Source organism: Staurois parvus, unplaced genomic scaffold, assembly GCF_062004578.1.
Source record: "Staurois parvus isolate SC_StPar_1 unplaced genomic scaffold, SC_StPar_1.0 ptg000950l, whole genome shotgun sequence".
In the NCBI taxonomy this organism is placed as follows: Eukaryota; Metazoa; Chordata; class Amphibia; order Anura; family Ranidae; genus Staurois; species Staurois parvus.
In genome coordinates this window covers 675,465-695,752 of record NW_028318746.1, presented here as the reverse complement: position 1 = coordinate 695,752, position 20,288 = coordinate 675,465, and the positions used below count along the sequence as shown (strand labels likewise).

The window sequence follows — 20,288 nt, the reverse complement described above, 5'->3', positions numbered from 1 at the left end:
GTTTGAACTTTGCAAATGAACATATAGACAAGCCTGATGCATTTTGGAAACAAGTTCTGTGGACTGATGAGGTTAAAATGGAACTTTTTGGCCAGAATGAGCAAAGGTACGTTTGGAGAAGAAGGGGCACAGAATTGAATGAAAAGAACCTCTGTCCAACTGTTAAGCATGGGGTTGGATCAATCATGCTTTGGGGTTGTGTTGCAGCCAGTGGCACAGGGGACATCTCACGAGTAGAAGGAAAAATGGATTCAATAAAATTTCAGCAAATTTTGGATGGTAACTTGATGCCATCTGTGAAAAAGCTGAAGTTAAAGAGAGGATGGCTTCTACAAATGGATAATGATCCTAAACACACCTCAAAATCCACGGGGGATTACATCAAGAGGCGTAAAGTGAAGGTTTTGCCATGGCCTTCACACTCTCCTGACCTCAACATCATTGAAAATCTATGGATAGACCTTAAAAGAGCAGTGCGTGACAGACAGCCCAGAAATCTCAAAGAACTGGAAGACTTTTGTAAGGAAGAATGGGCAAAGATACCTCAAACAAGAATTGAAAGACTCTTGGCTGGCTACAAAAAGTGTTTACAAGCTGTGATACTTGCCAAAGGGGGCAGTACAAGATATTAACTCTGCAGGGTGCCCAAACTTTTGCAGACGCCATTTTTTGGTTTTCTGTTATTTTGAAAGTGTAAATGATGGAAATAAAATCTAACTTTTGTTGACATATTATAAGAATGTCTAATCTGTAATTTGCTGCCTTTTGGAGATTTTTCCATCTTTCCTTGGCTTCTTTATGCACATTAATACAAATGTTTAGCTGGGGTGCCCAAACTTTCGATCCCCACTGTATATATATGTGATTTTGCATTCCTGGGTAGGGGGCGAGCACACCACCCTACCCGCCGCTACAGCTGTTGATCACCAGGTTCCACCCAGAGATTCCCCCGCCAACACCTGGCGATCGCCAAGGAACACTGACAGGTGAGAGGTCTGTATGTAAACAATACAGATCTTTCCCATTAGCTCCAGCATGCTACATAACGGAGTGATATACAGCAACATGCTTACACAGTAAAACACAAACAGCACATAATGTGAAATACGCAAAGCACACTGTCAACCCTTTGATCGCCCCAGATGTTAACCCCTTCCTGCCCAGTGTCATTAGTACAGTGTCAGTGCTTTATATTAGCACTGATCACTGTATTAGTGTCACTGCGGATGTCAGTGGCAGTTAATCAGTTCCCCCCCAGTGTCAGAATGCCGGCTGCAGTCTTGCTATACGTCGCTGATCACCGCCATTAACAGTGTAAAAAAAAAAATAATAATGAAACCAGTATCTATACCGCCATTCGTAGATGCTATAACTTCCACGTAAACCAATTAATTTACACATATTGGGAATTTTTTTAGCAAAGAAGTAGCATTATACATTTTGGCCTACATTTATGAAGAAATGGTATTTTTAAAAATTTTTTTACTGGACATGTTTTATAGTAAAAAGCCAAAAATATATTTTTTTCAAAATTGTCGGTCTTTTTTTGTTTATAGCACAAAAAATAAAAAATGCACAGGTGATCAAATACCACTGAAAGAAAGCTCCATTTGTGGGAAAAAAGGGCATACATTTTATTTGGGTGCAGCGTTGCATGACCGTTCAATTAAAGTAACGCAGCACTGTATCGCAAAAAAATGGCTTGGTCAGGAAGGGGGTAAATCCTCTGGAGGGTAAGTGGTTAAAGTAGAGCTAAAGTCCGCTCTGTAAGTTGTGCCTACATGTAACCCTGTAGGTACTCCTGTAGGTACACTGAACTTGCACCGTAGAGGAGATAGTCACACAGCATGCAGCCGGAGATGTTACTGGCACATGTGCACTACAGGGACAGCGCAGGGTGCTGAACCTTCAGAGCTCAATGTTGCAACAAAGAGCTCCCGCGCACATGCGCAGGAGTGACGTCATCGCGGCTACAGCCGTTCGTTCTGCAGAAGCCGGTGAATCTGGAAGAAAGGGCGGGTGGAAATAACGGCACTGCGGAGCCGCGACAGCTCGGTGCTGGAGAGCTCCGTGTACAGGTAAGTCGGATATAACATACTAGTATGCTGTGCATTTTAATACGTCATGACCTAAACCTGCAGGGGCCCATTTCCTGGCGGTTTACTACCGCTTTAAGTCAATCAGGTGTGAATGTATTTCCATGTATGAATGAATTCTTTATGAATGAAATTCTTATATATTATGAATGAAAGATGAATGAATTCTTATGTATTATGAACGAAAGATGAATGAATTCTTATGTATTATGAATGAAAGATGAATGAATTCTTATGTATTATGAATGAATGATGAATTCTTATGTATGTATGAGGAACATCATCCCCGTTGCTAAGGAAGGCCTGCGCGGTTGCTAGGGAGCTGCTTAGCCTCACATCAGTCTATGGACTGTACTGTAAGAGGCGTGGTCAAATAAAAGCCTATTGCTGCAAGTATCAGGCACGAGCATCCAGCTGGGCGAATCCCCCACCACTCCCACTCCCCTACTAGCCAATTGCCGGGCGTGTGCTTATGTCGCTAGGGAAGCGGTTGCTAGGTGGAAGCGGACGCTCCAAAAGCAATTGGACGGGATGCTGATCACGTGGCTACCGCGCCGTTCTCGCCTCCCGTCTAGCGCCGGTTTCTATTGTCTCGGGGGCGCGCTGTGTAGTGGAGGACGGACGGGTGCGCGCTGCTGGGCTGTACGTGTCAGAGGGGGAGGCATAGTGGCCCCAATGTCTGTGATGTGATGGATGTATAGAGCAGCGTACAGTCCTTTCCATAGAGCGGTCAGCATGTGATTTATTAGGTGTCTCAGTCATCTATATGTACCGGTAAGTACTGGTGCGATAATAGGCCAGAGGCTGCACGGTTTATATTTACGGAGGAATATAAATATTGCACAGATTGTATATAGAAGATGTTTATTATGTCTCCTTGTAACAGAAAGGTGTGAACAGCTGTGCAGGTGATGGGCTATAAGGAAATGCTGCCAGTCATGGAATGTGAATGAATATATCCGCCTGTGAGCGTCAGCTGACACGCGATTGTACACGTATCTTAGCACACACTTTATCCCACTTTGGTCAACATGGAGTTTGATTTTGACGTGCACAAGATCTTCTTGGACCCCATCACTAAGATGGATAGCAATCTCACCCCTGTGCGCCGACCGCTCATCTCCAGGTATGTAGAACGGGGTAGAGTGGGTGGCTGCAACCCTCCACCTCAGTGCACTTAATATTCATCTGTAAATATTTTATGCCTGGCTTCAGGGCAAAACTATGGGGGGAAGCATGTGCCCAGGGCCCCAGATAGAGAGGGGTGTTGCCAGGCTCAGCCAGTCAGCTCCCCCGGTGCCCGATCTTCACATCACAGGTGCTAGAGCTGCAGCAAAGATCAGGCGCTGGGAGACATTGGAGCCATGTTCTTAGTGATTTTATCGCAGCGCACCAGACCAAATTGTACTGCAATGTCAAGAATGACAACACATTGTGCTGCCCGACATCACAGTGAATGAAATGTACATTTTGCACACTTTTAATAAAGCTCAAACAAAAACATTTTTGTACGCTGAATTGCACACCACACTTCCCTCCCTAGCTTAGCCAGCAACGCAGAGTTGCTCCTGCTGCTCTGCGTTGCCATATGAATTCACCTTTATGATACCAGCCATTTGATGGTTTGACAGTTTGGTCGAGAGCACAAGCAAATGTGACAGCATTTCCGGTATGCCAGGAATTTAAAGCGGTTCTAAAGGCTCATTGTTTTTATACCTTCATGCATTCTATGCATGAAGGTAAAAAACCTTCTCTGTGCAGAATCCCACCCAGTCCCCCCCTAATACTTACCTAAGCCCCCTCTCAGTCCAGAAATGTGCACTGGAGCCTCGGCTATCCCGTGACTTCCTCTTCTCATAGGCTGAAACAAAAATGGGAGCCATTGGCTCCCACTGCTGTCAGTCACAGCCAGTGAGCCAATGAGAATAGAGAGGGGGCGGGGCCGAGCTCCAGCTCCTTGTGCGAACAAGCTGTTTGCTGTCTGGGCACCTGACAGGAGGGAGGGGCCAGGAGCGCCAGCGGGGTACCCGAAAAGAGCAGGATCCAGACTACTCTGAAAAACCACTGCACACAGCAGGTAAATATAGACATGTTTGTCTATAAGCCTTTAGAATAACTTTAACTGTTTTTTTATAAACTGTTCAGTCCATGGGTTAGTTTTGCTTTATAGCCTCTTTCACACAACATGATTACTTGCTTTCTTTGTGCGGGGCAGTGTTTTGCCAGCAGGGGAATACACAGCTGGAGCTTCCCGCCTGCAGCTAATAGCCAGAAAACCCGCTGAGTCTCCTGCAGGTTATACTAACAGCCCCATTCACAAGTGTGAATGGGGCCTTGGTGAAATTCTACTATATGTAAAGGTCACTGTCTGCATGGAGTTTGCATGTTTCCTCCAGGCACTCGGGTTTCCTCCCACGCTCCAAAGACATGCTGGTGTGTTCATTGGCTTTTGTCTAATTTGGCCCTAGTATGTGTTTGTGTAGGTGTACATGTGAGATAGGGACCTTAGATTGTAAGCTCCTTGAGGGCAGTTACTGATGTGAATGTACCATATGTAAAGCTCTGCGTAAATTCTTGAATATTTGCTTTTTTGAATATTTGTAATAAATCAATAATTGGTCTACCTCCTGTAGAACTGGCAGCTTTGTCAATAACCAGTCTGGATGGCTGAGAAATGGCTCACGCTAAGCCTTCTCCTTGTGCTTGGTGATATTCTGCATATGGCAAGTTATAAAAGGAGGTCTCCATCTAGGATGCAGTGAATATCATAGTTCACATATTTCCCTTCATTCCTTTTTCCATCTGGGTGGTGTAGCTAAAGACAATTCACACAGCTTCAATCTAGCACACCCCAATGTGCAGTAATGTATTACTGTGCAAGGCATCATATGGCAAAGGTGTGTTTCAGCCCTAAGAAATTTTGACAGCTAATTATTACAGTTGATGAGTCCAGGAGAGATCATCTGCATTTTACGATCTGCATAGATCACAGCAAGTAAAAAATCAGTACAGTATATTTGTACACCCTTAAGGCCTCGTTCACACCATACATACAGATAAACTGATGAATAGATTTCTCTTGCAGAGACATCAGTTTTCTTGCACACTTCAATGCATTTTAGACATGTTGCATATTCCTGCACAGAAAAAAATCTACAGGTGATACTAGTGTTGTGGTGTGCGCAGGGCACATAGAAAACAATAGATTTTGTTGTGCCCTTGCAGAACGTGTGCAGAAAAACTGACATTCCTGCACCATGGTGTGAACAAGGCCTACATCTGTGTTTTTGGTAGAGGTGGAATGTTAGAACCCATCATAAGCTTTTATTTGGTGTCCCTGTTGCAGATTTTTCCCACTTTCTTTGGTGAAATTATCATCAAAACAGTTAAAGTGTTACTAAACCCAGGACCCTGTATTCACTTTCTCTGGTCTCCCACAGTACACAGAACATGGAAATGCAATTATTTTAGTAAATATAAACTGCTAAATACCTTTTTCTCATCAGCAGTTAGAGCAGTTTTTTTTACTTCTATCAGTGTCCAGCAGAGCACTGGGTAAAGCTTGTAGGAGGAGTTTTCATTCTCCCCTGATTGTGCTATGAGGTTGCAGGACCCCTGGCCTCTTTGTCTGGACAGCGCTGATTGGCCCTGTGCTGGTCACATGCACTTTCCCAAGAGAAAAAAATCTCTTTAGCATTACACACCAAACTGAGCATATGCAGCTTGCCCACAAGGCTCTGTTCAATCAGCAGATGGATTGGGGACTGTGGAATAAGGGGAGGTTTAGGGAAGACAGGAGCAAACATCCTTTTTACACAATGCGGAGGGTTAACCCCTTAGGTTCCACAGTGAGTTTAACAAGCATGGTTTACTTCATATACAGACTGATTTTACTGTTGTGGGTTTAGTAATACTTTAATGCTGAGTTCCAGCTGAAAAAAAAAAAATAAAAGTCAGCAGCTACAAAAACTGTTGCGTTGACTTTTAAAATACAGACACTTACTTGTCCCTTGGTCCAGCGGTGTCCTCACAATGGCTGGTTTCACCAGCTGTCGTCTCTCCCTGGCGCCAGCATGTTTAGTGTGGGCACCCGGCTGTGACAGCTTGCGGCTTCACAGCCGGGTGCCCACTGCGCATGCGCGAGAATGGCCCTGCAGTCTTCTGGTACCTGTCACGTGTCCCAGAAGATTATGGGGAGGGGGGATGGACAACTTCCGCTCCCCCCTGCTCCCCCAATCCTCCCCTTTTGGGTGTAGCTCTGATTTAACTCTAAATTGATGACAGGCATCACCTATGCACAGTTTTGGGTCCTGCAGTTATTTCCTGCTTCATGGCCATGCAGTTAGGAGACTTGACATATTTTGTATCTATGTACGCAACGCAACCTCAACTTTAGTGTGTGTGTTTATTTATGTATATGTATGTGTAAAATATATATATATATATATATATATATATATATATATATAAATTTTTAATTATTATAAACGTAATAGCAGGAGCCCATATAAATTCCACAAATACTTTATTGGTTAAAATCCATGCAATCCAGTGAATCCTTAATCATATAAGTCTATAAGTCGACTGTGTTCAGGTTTGGACATCCATCCATAATCGCAGCTAACCGCTGTCAGTGTGGCTACTGTACATTTAAACATTGCTGCTGCTGTTAGCCTTTCATCAGTTTAAATAGACTAATGTGCTCAAAAAATAGCCTTTGAGGTTGGTGAAAATATATATGCATATACCAACACACATCCGCTAAAAGTTGAGCGTTTGTCACTGTAACCAAAAAACAATTAAAACAAAAACAAAATTGCCCAAAGGGTAGGCAAAAGTGGTTACTATTGATGACGTCCAGATGAAGCGATGCTATGTTCTAGTGAAACGCGTTGACGTCATCTGCAATGTCACCTAACGCAAACCCTCACATGGGAACTCTGTGGTGATGGTGCCCTGTGTGCCTGTGATGGCGTCCTGGAGTGTCGGTAGGAGCATGGAGAGATTTTTGACCCACACAAAGCTATAAGGAACAGCAGCCAACTCTCCGTGAGGCTTGGTCTGACATTTTGAACTGTGGAACAGCTGTGGACAGGTGGGTGAGCGGTAATGTATGTGCCGCCCTTCCCTGGGAAGTAGTGGAGACCTCAGGGACACAAGAATACTTAATACTCCTTGATATTAGGTCCAGGTGGACCAGAAGAAAAACGGAGTTTCAAGTAACTGCGTGCCATATCAGGTTGGCTATTTATCCTGGGGTGACGCTGTTCACAGTTTGCCCATAATTTCCATATCTACAGTTGGATTTATGCTACTTCCTGATGTTGTCAAGTGCACTTATTAAGTCCTATACCGTACAGGATAATTGCGGTCTTCTCCTCCTGAAATACACTCTATGGGGACCTGTGTGATGAACTAATCCTTCTGACTCCATATGGGATATAACCATCTAACGGATTAATATTTTCATACAAATTGCCACACTGACCACCTAGGTCCTGGCCACCCAATTGAGCATGCTTTTTAAGCCTCAAGACTTTTTAGTTATTTTAGTGCACTTGTGTCTCTTTGAATATTGGGCCCCTAGAGATCCCAGATTCACACATGGTGGTTACCTTGAAAGTTATTCTAGACAACATAAGCGGCGTGGTGCTGCGGTATGTAACCCATGTGTGACTTTACATGTGTCCGGATGTTTATTTTTTTTTTGTTTGTCTATTCTGTTTTGTCTGTTCATGTTTTCTATGTGCTGAATCTATTATGATTGATGTTTGCATCCACGCTGGTGTTTTATTCAAATCGAATAATAAAATTGTCGGTTTTATGATACTAAGTATTAAGACTCCTTTTCTGCGATCCCTATGCCCAGTAAATATTTGTCATCAATAGTAACCACTTTTGCCTACCCTTTGGGCAGTTTTGTTTTTGTTTTAAATAGACTAATGTAGCCTAAAGGTCCAGGCTTTGGAATAGGAAGCAACAGATATAATACTTGTGCACTCCTTCCTTAGCTTTGTTGCTAGTGAAATCATATATAAAAGAGGGAGGGAATGACACCCTATGTATATTTATTTTCTGTTTTTATTGCCCTTATTCCTTCTAATATGTCTTTAGGAGGGATACATAATTACAGTGCAAATGAGGACTGAATTCTGATGAACTCATTCACATTCTTGTCAAAACCATAATATATAAATTTGGGGGGTTGTTAAGCAAGGCCTAAAAGTGTGTTTTAACGTGTATGCAAAAATGAAAATATGACTCTGGCAGCAAAAGGGGCAAAAATGAATGCTGAGTGTAAAATGAATGCTGAGTGTACACCCACTCTTGTTTTCCTCTTTGTTTTCGGGGCCTTTAAAATGCTGTCTGCTCCTGAGCGTGTGCCCAGTCTATACAATGGACAAAGCTCAGATTATTATATCGAGAGCTATTCAATTAAGCTTCAGGGTGGAAGTCTGAGAGCCGTGAATAAAAGTCATTATTTAGTGTGGATTATTCTGGCTGATCTCACATCTGAAGATGGAGAACATTGATTTGATAGACTGGATGAAAGCTAGTTGGATGCTCTTGTCTGTTTAGTGTGCATTGTCTGAGAAACCTCAGTTCTAGGCTTCAGAAATTCTTCTAGGACCTTTCATTTTTGATTATTGTTAAACTGCTTTATTCAGTGTTCTAGTTGAAGGAACTATAAATGTAACTATGTTAAAGAAGAATTCCAGGTATGACATTTTTACAGTTGTATTTGTCCAGCTTGAGCCAGTGTAACTATACATATACCATACCTGTGGGATCCTTCTAAAACGCAACTGTCAAACACAAGGCCCACGGGCCAAATCTGGCCCACCAGGCCTTTTTGTGTGGCCCTTGCACCCTGTTTTGCAGCTGGAACGTAGCAGAACTCCATTCCATCACCTCCAGCTTTCACCCTCTGCTTCTGATTCTAGCAATCACTTGTAAATGCAGAATCCTTCTTTGTTTACAAGAGACAGGTTTGCTTTCATTGGCTCCCAGATCTAACAGATCCCTGCACGCCCTCACGGTGGGGACAGATCTCCAGTTTCTGAGAGAAAGAATGATCTACCTGCAAGGCGAGGCAGAGCGGCATACACAGGGAAATACTAGAGCTGAATACACGGATAGTAGAGCCGCCTACACAGAGAGGTACTAGAGCCAGGCCAGGTAGGAGAGAGATGCTTTGGGGTGGTTGGGGTTGCAAGCTTTGCAAAACGTACCCCTAAACCCTGCACTCTTTCAGACATTCACACCAGTGGTCTGCTGAATGTCATTTTGTTGGGCTCTGGCAGTGCTCATCCTTTTCCTTCTTGCACAAAGGAGCAGATTCTGGTCCTGCTGATGGGTTAAGGACCTTCTACGGTCCTGTCCAACTCTCCTAGAGTAATTGCCTGTCTCCTGGAATCTTCTCCATGCTCTTGAGACTATGCTGGGAGATGCAGTAAACCTTCTGTCAATGGCACGTATTGATGTGCCATCCTGGGGGAGTTGTACTGCCAGTGCAACCTCTGTAGGGTCCAGGTATCCCCTCATGCTACCAGTAGTGACACTGACCCTAGCCAAATGCAAAACTAGTGAAAAACTGTCAGAAAAGATGAGTAGGGAAGAAAATGTCAGTGGCCTCCACCTGTAAAACCATTCCTGTTTTGGGGGTCCTCTCATGGTTGCCAATCTACTGCACCTGTGGTTAATCAGTTTCAGCTGCTTTTTTGTTAATGAAATTAACAACCCACTCTGCTACTTGACTGACTAGATCAATATCCCAGGAGTTTAATTGACTTGATGCTATACTCTGAAAAGGTGTTCCTTTAACTTTTTTTGAGGTGTGTCTGTATATAATGATGCCATGAAGGCAGTGGAGACCCGACCCATGAGAGGGTCTGCATAAAAGAGGCTCACAGTCAAAATATGTAGCGAACTCCGATGAGCATTTGAAATAGGATCATACGGTCCAAGTGAGTCGGTAAGATTCTGATTTGTCATTTTCCCTGGAGACCAGGTTTTCCAGGTGGCCTATAGAATCCATCTCACAGGCCCAGTCAAGGTTACGGCTACTTTTATATGTGTTTCTTTTATGCTACAATTAGTATATATAAAACACTATGTGAAAATATCCTGAATTTTGATGGTTGACCAGAGTAAAGATAGGTATATGAGATTTATGCAAATATACCCTGGAGCAGGTCTAACATTTGAGGCCCCAAAATGTGTGTTGGCCTGTGTTATTTTGTGCAGGATATTCCTTAGGCACAATTAACATTTGTAGAAGTTCCCTTTTTAGATTTTTTTTGTGTTCAGGTCCACTTAAAAGATAAGTTTACCTATTGCAAAAAATAATACGTGCACTTTTTTTTTTTTTTTTTTTTGGAGGTAAAAATTAATTGTGCATTTTATTATTTTTTTGGTTACGGGAACTTGTAAAGCATTGCATCAGCGATCTGCTGGTTGCATGCAGATCTCCTGCTGACTTGTCACTATATCTGCTTGCCTGTACAGGATGTACGGGCAAGCAGATATACTGACAGGAAGAATCAAAGTACTACAACGGCACTTCACAGCGCCTTGGCAGTTCATTGAGAACTACAAGCTGACAGCCACTGAGTCTGTTTGGACTTGTAGTTCATTCATTCACAGAACTCTGTGAATGAGTGATGCGGCCGTGTGGGCGGAGCCCCGCACAGCCATGCTGATTTCAAAAACTGACAGCTTGTATGGGAAGGGGGGGTGGCGACGGCGGCGATCAGACAGCAGCTGCAGCATTAGGAACATGTTACATGTTCCACCCTAAAAATGGGTGGAACATGTAACATATTCCCAAGGGTGAACTTATCCTTTAAATACTTTAACCTAGCCATGCCTACTGATGGCTTCCCCACCAGCAAGGTATACTCACCAAATCACAAGGGGCACTCAGACCTTTCAAATTGGCCAGGTCACATGCTCAGGTGCTCCATACCCAGATGCTTTCCCTTCTAAAGCAACAGTGAGGGATGCAGATCGATGAGTATACATTGCTTTGGGGTGGAGTGAATAAATGGGGAAAGTGACAGTGTCTCTTTAAAGCTTTGTAAACTGAGCTTATTGTCTTCAGAGGGGGAGGTACACCTGTCAAAAAAATACATGTCATAAGGTGAGCTCAATGAGGATAGAAACCTTCCATGGAGCCTAGGGGTACAGTTAATTCATTCCATGGAGGAGAGGGAATTCTTAGCTACAGTCCAGACACCCACATGCATCACAGCTGAGCCTTGCCTCTCCAGTTAAATCCTCTTACACAGAGTTGCATAAGGCCATCTGCTGAGCATCTCTTTTCTCAGGAGCCCTATACAAGACTATGAGGACTCACAGCACAAACATGACCAGCTCTAAAGAGGATTTTTTCCTGTAGAAGCTGTAAACATCAGACTTAGGGATTTAAGTAGCTGGTATGGTGAGTTTTAGGGTAGATTAGTTCAGCAGAACTGGAAGGGTGGATATGGATTTTTTTTTAAAGGTACAGTTCTCCTTTTTAAAGTGTATTGCTAATTTTGGAATAGAATTTACTTTGTTACATGGTCTTATTCACATAGCATAATTTTAAAAAAATATTTAAAATTTGCTGCTTAACATTTTACTTATTGAATTAATGTTTCTGTGGAATGTAAGGGGGTTATTGTGTACCATAAATAACCCTTTCTGTAGTGGGTTGGCAGATCTCCTTATCAGTTGTAAACTAGATTTGACCACAGTTTGTCCTAACAAAGGGTAAAGCGATACTAAACTCATGACACTGCATTAACAATATAAGGGCTCCCAGAGTACATAAAACATGGTAATGTATTTATTTTCGTAAAGTGAAACTGCTAAATGCTTTTTCTCAGCAGTGGTATACAGCATTCATGTGACTGGTTTCTGTGTCCAGCCAAGTGCCAGTTCAGCTTCAAGGAGGAGTTTTTCATTCTTCTCTGAAGTCTTCCAAGCAGAGGCTGCATGGCCCTCTGTCTGAACAGCGCTGATAGTCTTTGTGTCGATCACATGAACCCTCCACTAAAGCCTGTGTCCACATGCTGTTATGGGAGGCGTTGCCTCTATCACTCAAGATGTGAACTCCCACCCACTGTTTACTTTTTGAGTTACTGGGTATGGAGGGAGGAGAGAGGGGCTGGGCTATCATTTGGGATACACACCTTAATGTGTGATTAAGTCCTGTGCCCTTAATAGTTCAGATCATAGAGGAAATGTTCTCTAGCAATACAGACAAAATGGAGCATGTGCAGACTTGCCACTGCTGCACTGTACAATCAGCAGATGGATTGGGGACAGTAAAAGAAGGGGAGGATCAGAGAAGACAAGATTACACACTCTGGATGATTAACCCCTTAGGTTCCATAATGAGTATAACAAGGATGCTTTACTGCATCTACAGATTGATTTTAGTGTTGTGGGTTTAGTAACACTTTAAAAATCTTAGAAGTCTTATATGCTATTGTGTCCCCAGTCTGTGTGGGGACATAGACACTGTGAGATTGTTCAGAAATGTTTGCAATCAGCCACGAGGCCTTCTCAAAAACAACTAAAAGGTAAATGTATATACAGTATATATTTTAAAATTTGTAGGTATACTGTATGAATGGGAACATTATAGCAAGCAAATGGTAGTGTTTTCTCAAACTTGACTTCAAAATGGAAATACACTTTAAAGCAGCTCAAGATAAAAGTTGTTGCTACATTTAAAAATTTTCACCCAAAGCACACAGTAAAAGAACAAAATGAATACTTTCCTTTCTATTGGTTACAAGTCAAATGTTTCCTTTTCCAACGCTACAGATTACACTGTAATGTAACATTTCCAGGTGTGTCGGATAGCATTTCCCCCACTGAGCCCTACACTTCTTACTGCTAACTGCTACATCACTGCAGGACAGAGTAGTGACGTAGCAGCTGGCGGGAGAGCCTCTGGACAAGTATGTTATCAGCTTCTTTACAGAGTGAATTTTTTCAAATCCTTTTTTTCTGCCAACAGGGTCACTTTAAGGTAGACACCACAACTGTAACTCCACATAAATAAAAATCCACTAAGCCCTGACACAGACAGGTCCAGCTTTCACCATGCAACTTTATGATCAATGCTTGTTCGGGGTCATCTAATGTTTTTTTCTTTTGTTTTCAGTTCTGAAGCTCAAAGACAAATCATGGCAGTCATAGATGAAATTGGAAAAGCATCCGCAAAGGTAATATTATTCATCTGTTAGAGCAAATACTGTATTGCTGTTCTGACTTATATTTGCTTTGCATTGGCCTTTTCCAACTCCACAGGCAAACCATATTTTTTAGGTTTTTGTATCTCTCGACTCCTCCACTCACCCCACTCACTCACTCTCATCACTAAATTACTAACTGACCTACAGCATCTGTACGGATGTCACACCACTTACAAAAACTCAAGCTTTCAAAAACTGAGCTCATGATATTTCCTCCCACCCTATGGACTCTTTACTGACTTTTCTATTCAGACCAAAAGAGCAACTGTCAATCCCTCCCTAACATTTCCAGAATATGCTGCCTCTTAAGGTTGGTTCACACTATACAAATGCAGTCCAGATGCATTGCGAATGTGTTTCTGCATGCACGTTTTTTGATGTCTTCTGGTGTGTTTTCTATGCTTTCCGGTTAAATTTTTCACCCTCTTTTCTTCACTTTAAACTGCAACTAGAACGCACTAGATATGCAAGCACTGATGTGAACTTGGACATTGACAACCATATAACCTACTTTCTGTGTGTTTTGGATGCAGAAAAAAAGCAACTGAAATGCATGTAGTGTGAACTGGCACTTAAACGACAACAGCACCAAATTGCTTGCCTCGGCTACTGCACCCCTTTACTCTTTGGCCTACCTCTACACAGGATATCCCGTCTTCTGTCTGTCATGGATGTTGCTGCCAGATGCACCACCTTACTAACAGCTCAATGTACACCAATCCTCTCTGCCAACCCTTCCACTGGTGTCTGCTCACCCATGGAACCCAGGGTCCCTTTGACTCACTTGTCTTGAATTGTATTGTAATGGTGCTGTCTCCTTTTTTATATTATGAAGTTGTACACAAACTGTTGACGCCATATAAATTCTGTATTATATTAATATATTTGAAGTTTGTTTTTGTAACAGAATATTCACTATATTTACACTCTCCATGTTTCAGGCCCAGCGACTGCCTGCCCCAATAACTAGCGCCTCCCGTATGCAGACAAATCAGCATCAGTTGTATATTCTGAAGGACTGCACAGCTAAAACGTAAGAAATGGTACATAAAAGGGTTACTTGAACCACATGGTTTACATATATAATGGTGATTTTGCTTAGTAGTTGTAAATGGAATAACCCTTTTTAAAATTTAAATTTCTGCATGCCTTTATTTGATATTTGGGATGTCATTATGGCCTACTGCTGCTGTTTAATGACTGTTATCAGGTATCCATAGTTGCATAGTTAAAGGAGAAGTACGGAAAAGCAAAAATAAATAGTGCATATTATCCTAATGCTTCCATTACCTTTCTTCCTTTCCTCAGTCCCTTAGTCTGTGCTATACACGTAGTTAAATTGTCAGAAAACACCAAGTAACCGATCCTCTTTCTGTTTGAAAGAGGGGGTGTATAGAAAGTCCAGCAATCCACCCCCAATTTCAGTTTCTTCTTTCCTCAATTATGTGGCCACGCTTATCAAACGGGCACACTCCTCAGCAGCAAGCTAGAGCTGGGCACACTCCTCAGCAGCAAGCTAGAGCTGGGCACACTCCTCAGCAGCAAGCTAGAGCTGGGCACACTCCTCGGCGGCAAGCTAGAGCTGGGCACACTCCTCGGCGGCAAGCTAGAGCTGGGCACACTCCTCGGCGGCAAGCTAGAGCTGGGCACACTCCTCGGCGGCAAGCTAGAGCTGGGCACACTCCTCGGCGGCAAGCTAGAGCTGGGCACACTTTTCGGCGGCAAGCCAGAGCCGAGCACACTCCTCGGCGGCAAGCCAGAGCCATTCAGAAGGGGAAGCATCAGCCCCCGTTTGCTGTGAGTTTCTGTTTTGTGAATGAACACAGTCCTATGTATAGGACATACCTGTGTTCAATATATTGGAAGAGGGAAACTGACAGCTCAGTTTTCTCAATCTCTTCCTTGAAGTAAAGTGAAAACCCCAAATATTTCCCCAAAGTCTCCTGCACTGTAAAACAATAAAAATTATAGAGGTAAAAAAAAAAATATATATATATATAAAAATTTTAACACAACAGAGCTATCTGGTCATGAAGCTGTCACTGCAGACAGCCAAACATAAGTGACCAAGTCACCCCACAGCTGCACATATAGAGGAGCATGAATACATGCAGTTGCAGGGTGGGGAATGCTTCCACTGTTCACAAATTTAGGGGTCAGAGGTGAGCGGCGGGTGAGGCGGAGTTTAGTAGTAACTGAACCTCTATGCCAAAAAACAGCCACAAAGCCCTTCCCTGCATAGCTTACTCTTTTTTTTCCCTGGACTGTGGTTCCCATTGGTTTTCTATTAGAATGCACATTTTGGTGAGTTTTCTAAAAGCGCACCAAACGTTCTGCATGCTGCATCCTTGATGCACTTTCTGAAAACGTGCGGGATAAAAAACTGCCACAAACGCACAGACCTACTAGAAAGTCTAAGGGAAGCCGCAGCTTAACCGCATAAAAAACGCAGATACACCCATGCTGCGGTCAAACAGTGCAGCAATGTGAAACCAGCCTAAGCAGATGTGAATGGAAGGTGTCATTGCCTTGATCACATATAGCAATCTGAATAGTCAGTAAAATGATCCATTCACAATATTTGCTCTGATTTTATTATTTTTTGATATTATAAAAACACTCTTGCTGAAAAGCACTTTACTGTAATTACAAGTAGCTACCTCTAAATGTATAAATACATTTATAATGGGTAAAGGCAGCGCTAACAAAGAAAAGTGCAAAAATTCAGATTATTTATACGCAATCCACATGTGCTACAAGAAATAAGTGCAAAGCAACCCATCAATAATTCATAGAACACAAAATATCGGTAGCTCATGAAAAATCATAAAAACAAAATGTACAAAAATTAAATATCAATAGAGTGCTCAAACACAACGTGCATAACCTATAAAGTGCAAATGAACAAGTGTCCATACAGAAAGTTTGAAATTTCAAGTGTTCTCCACCCAAAATGGATACTTTCAATAATGCTCCACCCACAATGATGAATAAATTGTAGTGCAATTAAGTGTTTGCTCAAAATTCCAAAACAGATGTGCTCCACCCAAAACTGATATTTCAATTGTGCCCCATTCACAATAATGAAGTCCACAAACCACAGTGCTCTTGTGATCTCCCCTCTGGACAGATATCACTTACCAGAAAAGATGGACCGGACTTCAGCGCATTTATAAAGTGCACAATAATTAAGGCAAGGCTCATCTCCACTTCTCCTCCACACACCAGGTGGGTTCAAAACTTAAATAAAAATGACAGAAAAGAGGCACTCACATTTGCAGGTGCCCAACATACAACGGCACTATTACAGAAGGCTCAGTCATTATTGTGGATGGAGCACGACTGAAATATAAATTTTGGATGGAGCACTTCTGTTTTTTTGGAATTTTGAGCAGACACCTTTTTGCACTCCCAATTATTCTTCATTGTGGATGGAGCATTATTGAAAGTATCCATTTTTGGAGGAGCACACTTGAAATTTCAAACTTTCTGAATGGGCACTTGTTCGTTTGCACTTAATAGGTTATGCACTTTGTTTTTGAGCACTCTATTCATATAAAATTTTTGTACATTTTTAGTTTTTATGAGCTACTGACATTTTGTGTTTTTATTGATTGGTTTCTTTGCACTTTAACACTTTCTTTTTGTTTTCTTGTGCATATAAATAATTAGAATTTTTGCACTTTCATTTTAGTGCTGCCTTTACCCATTATCCATGCTCTGATAGTTTATTTATTATATTTTTTTTTACTGTACATGCAGGCAATGCTGGTCGGTTGATAAGACAATGTTACCTGTGTATTTTTACTTTGCTAAAGTATATTGTGCATTGTATTTTTAACAGGAATGTAGAACACATATGTATAAACAACACCACAGTAAGGGCTCGTTCACATTTGACTGTTTTTCCAACTCTTGCCAAACGCCCCTATAGTGTTTGACAAGCTTTGGTCCGGCATTTGCATAGCGGTTTAGCGGAGGTTGCTAGGTGTTTGCCAAGCATTAAAAACGCCGCACAAACGCCTATAATGAAGTTTGAATGGTGTTACCGCTCCGCAAACGCCTCGCAACCGCTCCGCAACCGCTCTGCAAACGCGGCCGGGCGTTTGCGGTGCGGCACCATAGACTTGAATAGGATGCTTCAACTCCTGACTTGACCAGAGGCATCCGTTTTGCCATAACGCAATGCTAACTCTCCCGTTTGAACAGCAGTATGTGCTGCAATGTGCAGAATTTTCCCAGGCCTTTGGGAAGCGTTTTTACCGTTTCTCAAACGCCCGTCTGCCGCTTGCTAACAAGGCTAGTGTAGCCTTAGTTCTGTTTACAGAAGTGCTGCTGTTACTACTGCAACCTTGTGTGTTCAGGACCGTCTGTCTGGAATGGAAAAGGGAGGTGGGAAGAGGGAGAGGAGCTGCTGCTCAGTGATGGATAAGCCCCCTTTCACACAGGTGTTCCGTTTTTACATCAGTTCAGTCACGTTTTTTCCACGAAAAAATTGATCCTTTTTACTTTCATTTACATCCGTTTTTCGTCCGTTCCGTTTGTGTTTTTTTTTTTTTTTTACAGAGGAAAAATAGTGTTTTCTTCCGTTCAAAAAGACGGATGTAAACATGATCATCTGTTTACATCCGCTAGTCTATAGAAATACATGGACTGATAAACCGTAAATGGACAGATGAAAAATGGCCGTGTGAAAGGGCCTAAGCCAGCAGAGCGCTTCCAGCAGACATCAAACAGAGGAGAGGAAAGTGGTGGATTCTAAACTGAATGACAGCATAAAAATCCAGAAAAGTCTGTAGCCCCTCCCACAGGTAATTTAACTCCTTTTTTTTTTTTTTCTATCTTTTTTTAACAGAAATTATGCACTTCTCAGAGGGCAGGAAAAGATTGTAGGTACTAGGAGCTCATAAGGATTAAGACTGTGCAAAAAAAAAAAAAATCCATACTTCTCTTTTAATTAGATTAAAAAAAGACAAATGCCCTTTGCAACCTCTTTCAGTGTGGGGATTACAATAACAAAAACACATTTAGTACATCTCTACAATGCATGCACAATTCATAATGTTTTATTCCTTAAAAACCGTAATGGTCAAATTCAGAAAATGTATATATTTTTTTTTAATCTTGTGTTGCAGAGCTGGTCGAGGAGTGGTGATTGGTTTTCTGAAGGTGGGATATAAGAAGCTATTTGTGCTGGTGAGATTTGTTATTAAATATTGGATATAAACATTCAATTTGTCTGTCTAACACAATGCAGCTTAATGCATTAAAATCCATGCTTTGCAGTGCTGTGTAATTTGCATGAGCCCTTATAAGCCAAATCCTGGCTTCTGATTTTTTTAAATTCTCATTTAGTTGGGAAGGGGGGGGGGGGGCCAAAAAGTACAAATAGCCAGTGCTCCCTTCCTCTGACGCTTCTTCAAATTTGGGTGGGGCGGGCCCTTCTCTCCCCTTTCTCCTGTACAATGCAGGACTGCTGGTCCTGTATTGTAGGAGATGATGTCAGAGAGCTCAGACTGGCCATGCAACATAGTAAAGCGGCTTCAGGGGAACCTGTTGCATGGTAACGAGGAAGCCTTCGGGAATGAGGAATAACTTAACTGTTTGAACTAATTACTTTCCAGTGCTGGAGGATGGGGGACCCCACTGCACAGGTAAATGTAGAAACCGCCCGGAGTGGGGCTTTAAGTCAACCTTGCAGGGCAAAGCGAACGGTTTTCTTTAATGCTTCTCTCTCCAGCAGCACATACTCGCCTGTACTATGAACCCCCACTGCTCAGATTTAACCAAGAATGAAGAAAATACTTGGAAGAAGTTTGCGACTCCCTTCTTTTACTCTCATATGACTGCATTAGTACTTGGTGGTTTGCCAGCACTGTCACATGGGGACAGAGAAAGCTCCAAATAGTGACCCTGAGTTTGCACACTGCTTCCTTTCCTTTCTTGTGGAATCCGAACACAGGGGCAGGGAGTAAATAGAAGAGACTCTAAAAATGAACTATAGGGGGAAAAAAAGGATATTTTTCTTTTTAATATGTTGTGCACAAAGAAGCTGCCTCGGATGGTGCCTGTGGTTTACTGTGGATCGCAGCTATGTTCTGTGAAAATCAAAGTTTCATTGATGTCAGAAAGTACAGTGATCCAAACCTGGGATAAGCATCATTAGAGGTAGCTTGTTTGTGCACAGCACAGGTTAAAAAAAAATTAAATAAAATAACTTTTTCCTTGAGTTTCACTTTAAAGACAACCTGTTAGTTTTGCTTGTATAAGGAACGTAAATGATTATTACGGTTGTTTTTGAAGGATCCGAGAAAAGAAAAATATCCTGTGCCTTTGGGAGATTTTTCTTTCTTTAGCACTCTGCAGTAGTTACTGAATCCTTTTACAGTATCCAATTGCTGACCCTCCCAATATTTCCTAATAAAAATGCATGAAAGTGGTTTTGCCTTTAAAACATTATTAATGTGTTCCAGCTTGCTTTTTCTTTATTTTTAGGACCACAAAGGCTCCCATATTGAAGCAGAACCACTGTGCATTCTTGATTTCTATATCCATGAATCTCTTCAGCGCCATGGCTTTGGGAAAGAGGTTTTTAGCTTCATGCTCCGAGTAAGGGCTAACTCTTTTTGTGTTCTTTGGATTTGTGTTGGTGATTTTATCACTGCTGGGTGTGTTTTTTAGATGGTGTCTGCCAATATTGCTGCATTGTGAGTTTGTGTTCATTTTATGTCTGTTGGTGTCCCTTTTTTGTCCAGATGTTTTTTTAATAAATGTTTCCTTGTTCTAGATAGAGCAGGTAGAACCTCAACATTTGGCCATTGATCGTCCTTCTGATAAGTTTCTTTCATTCCTGAGGAAACATTACAATCTTCGTTCCACTATCCCACAGGTGAGTGGATGATATAAATGGCTTCTTGCTAGGTGAGGCATGGTAGGACGG

General features: G+C 42.1%; 1 protein-coding gene across 1 annotated transcript in view; it reads left to right on the top strand.

Annotated features, from left to right (window-relative positions):
• The first annotated feature begins 2,678 nt into the window (after window positions 1-2,678).
• Window positions 2,679-20,288, top strand: part of ATAT1 (alpha tubulin acetyltransferase 1) — a 50,815-nt gene continuing 33,205 nt past the window's right edge. Inside the window, exons 1-7 of the mRNA XM_089656941.1 lie at window positions 2,679-2,870; window positions 2,983-3,222; window positions 13,258-13,318; window positions 14,290-14,381; window positions 18,484-18,544; window positions 19,844-19,957; window positions 20,136-20,237. Of these exons, the coding sequence (XP_089513067.1) occupies window positions 3,128-3,222; window positions 13,258-13,318; window positions 14,290-14,381; window positions 18,484-18,544; window positions 19,844-19,957; window positions 20,136-20,237 (525 nt within the window). The 5' untranslated portion in view covers window positions 2,679-2,870; window positions 2,983-3,127. The remainder of the gene's footprint in view (window positions 2,871-2,982; window positions 3,223-13,257; window positions 13,319-14,289; window positions 14,382-18,483; window positions 18,545-19,843; window positions 19,958-20,135; window positions 20,238-20,288) is intronic.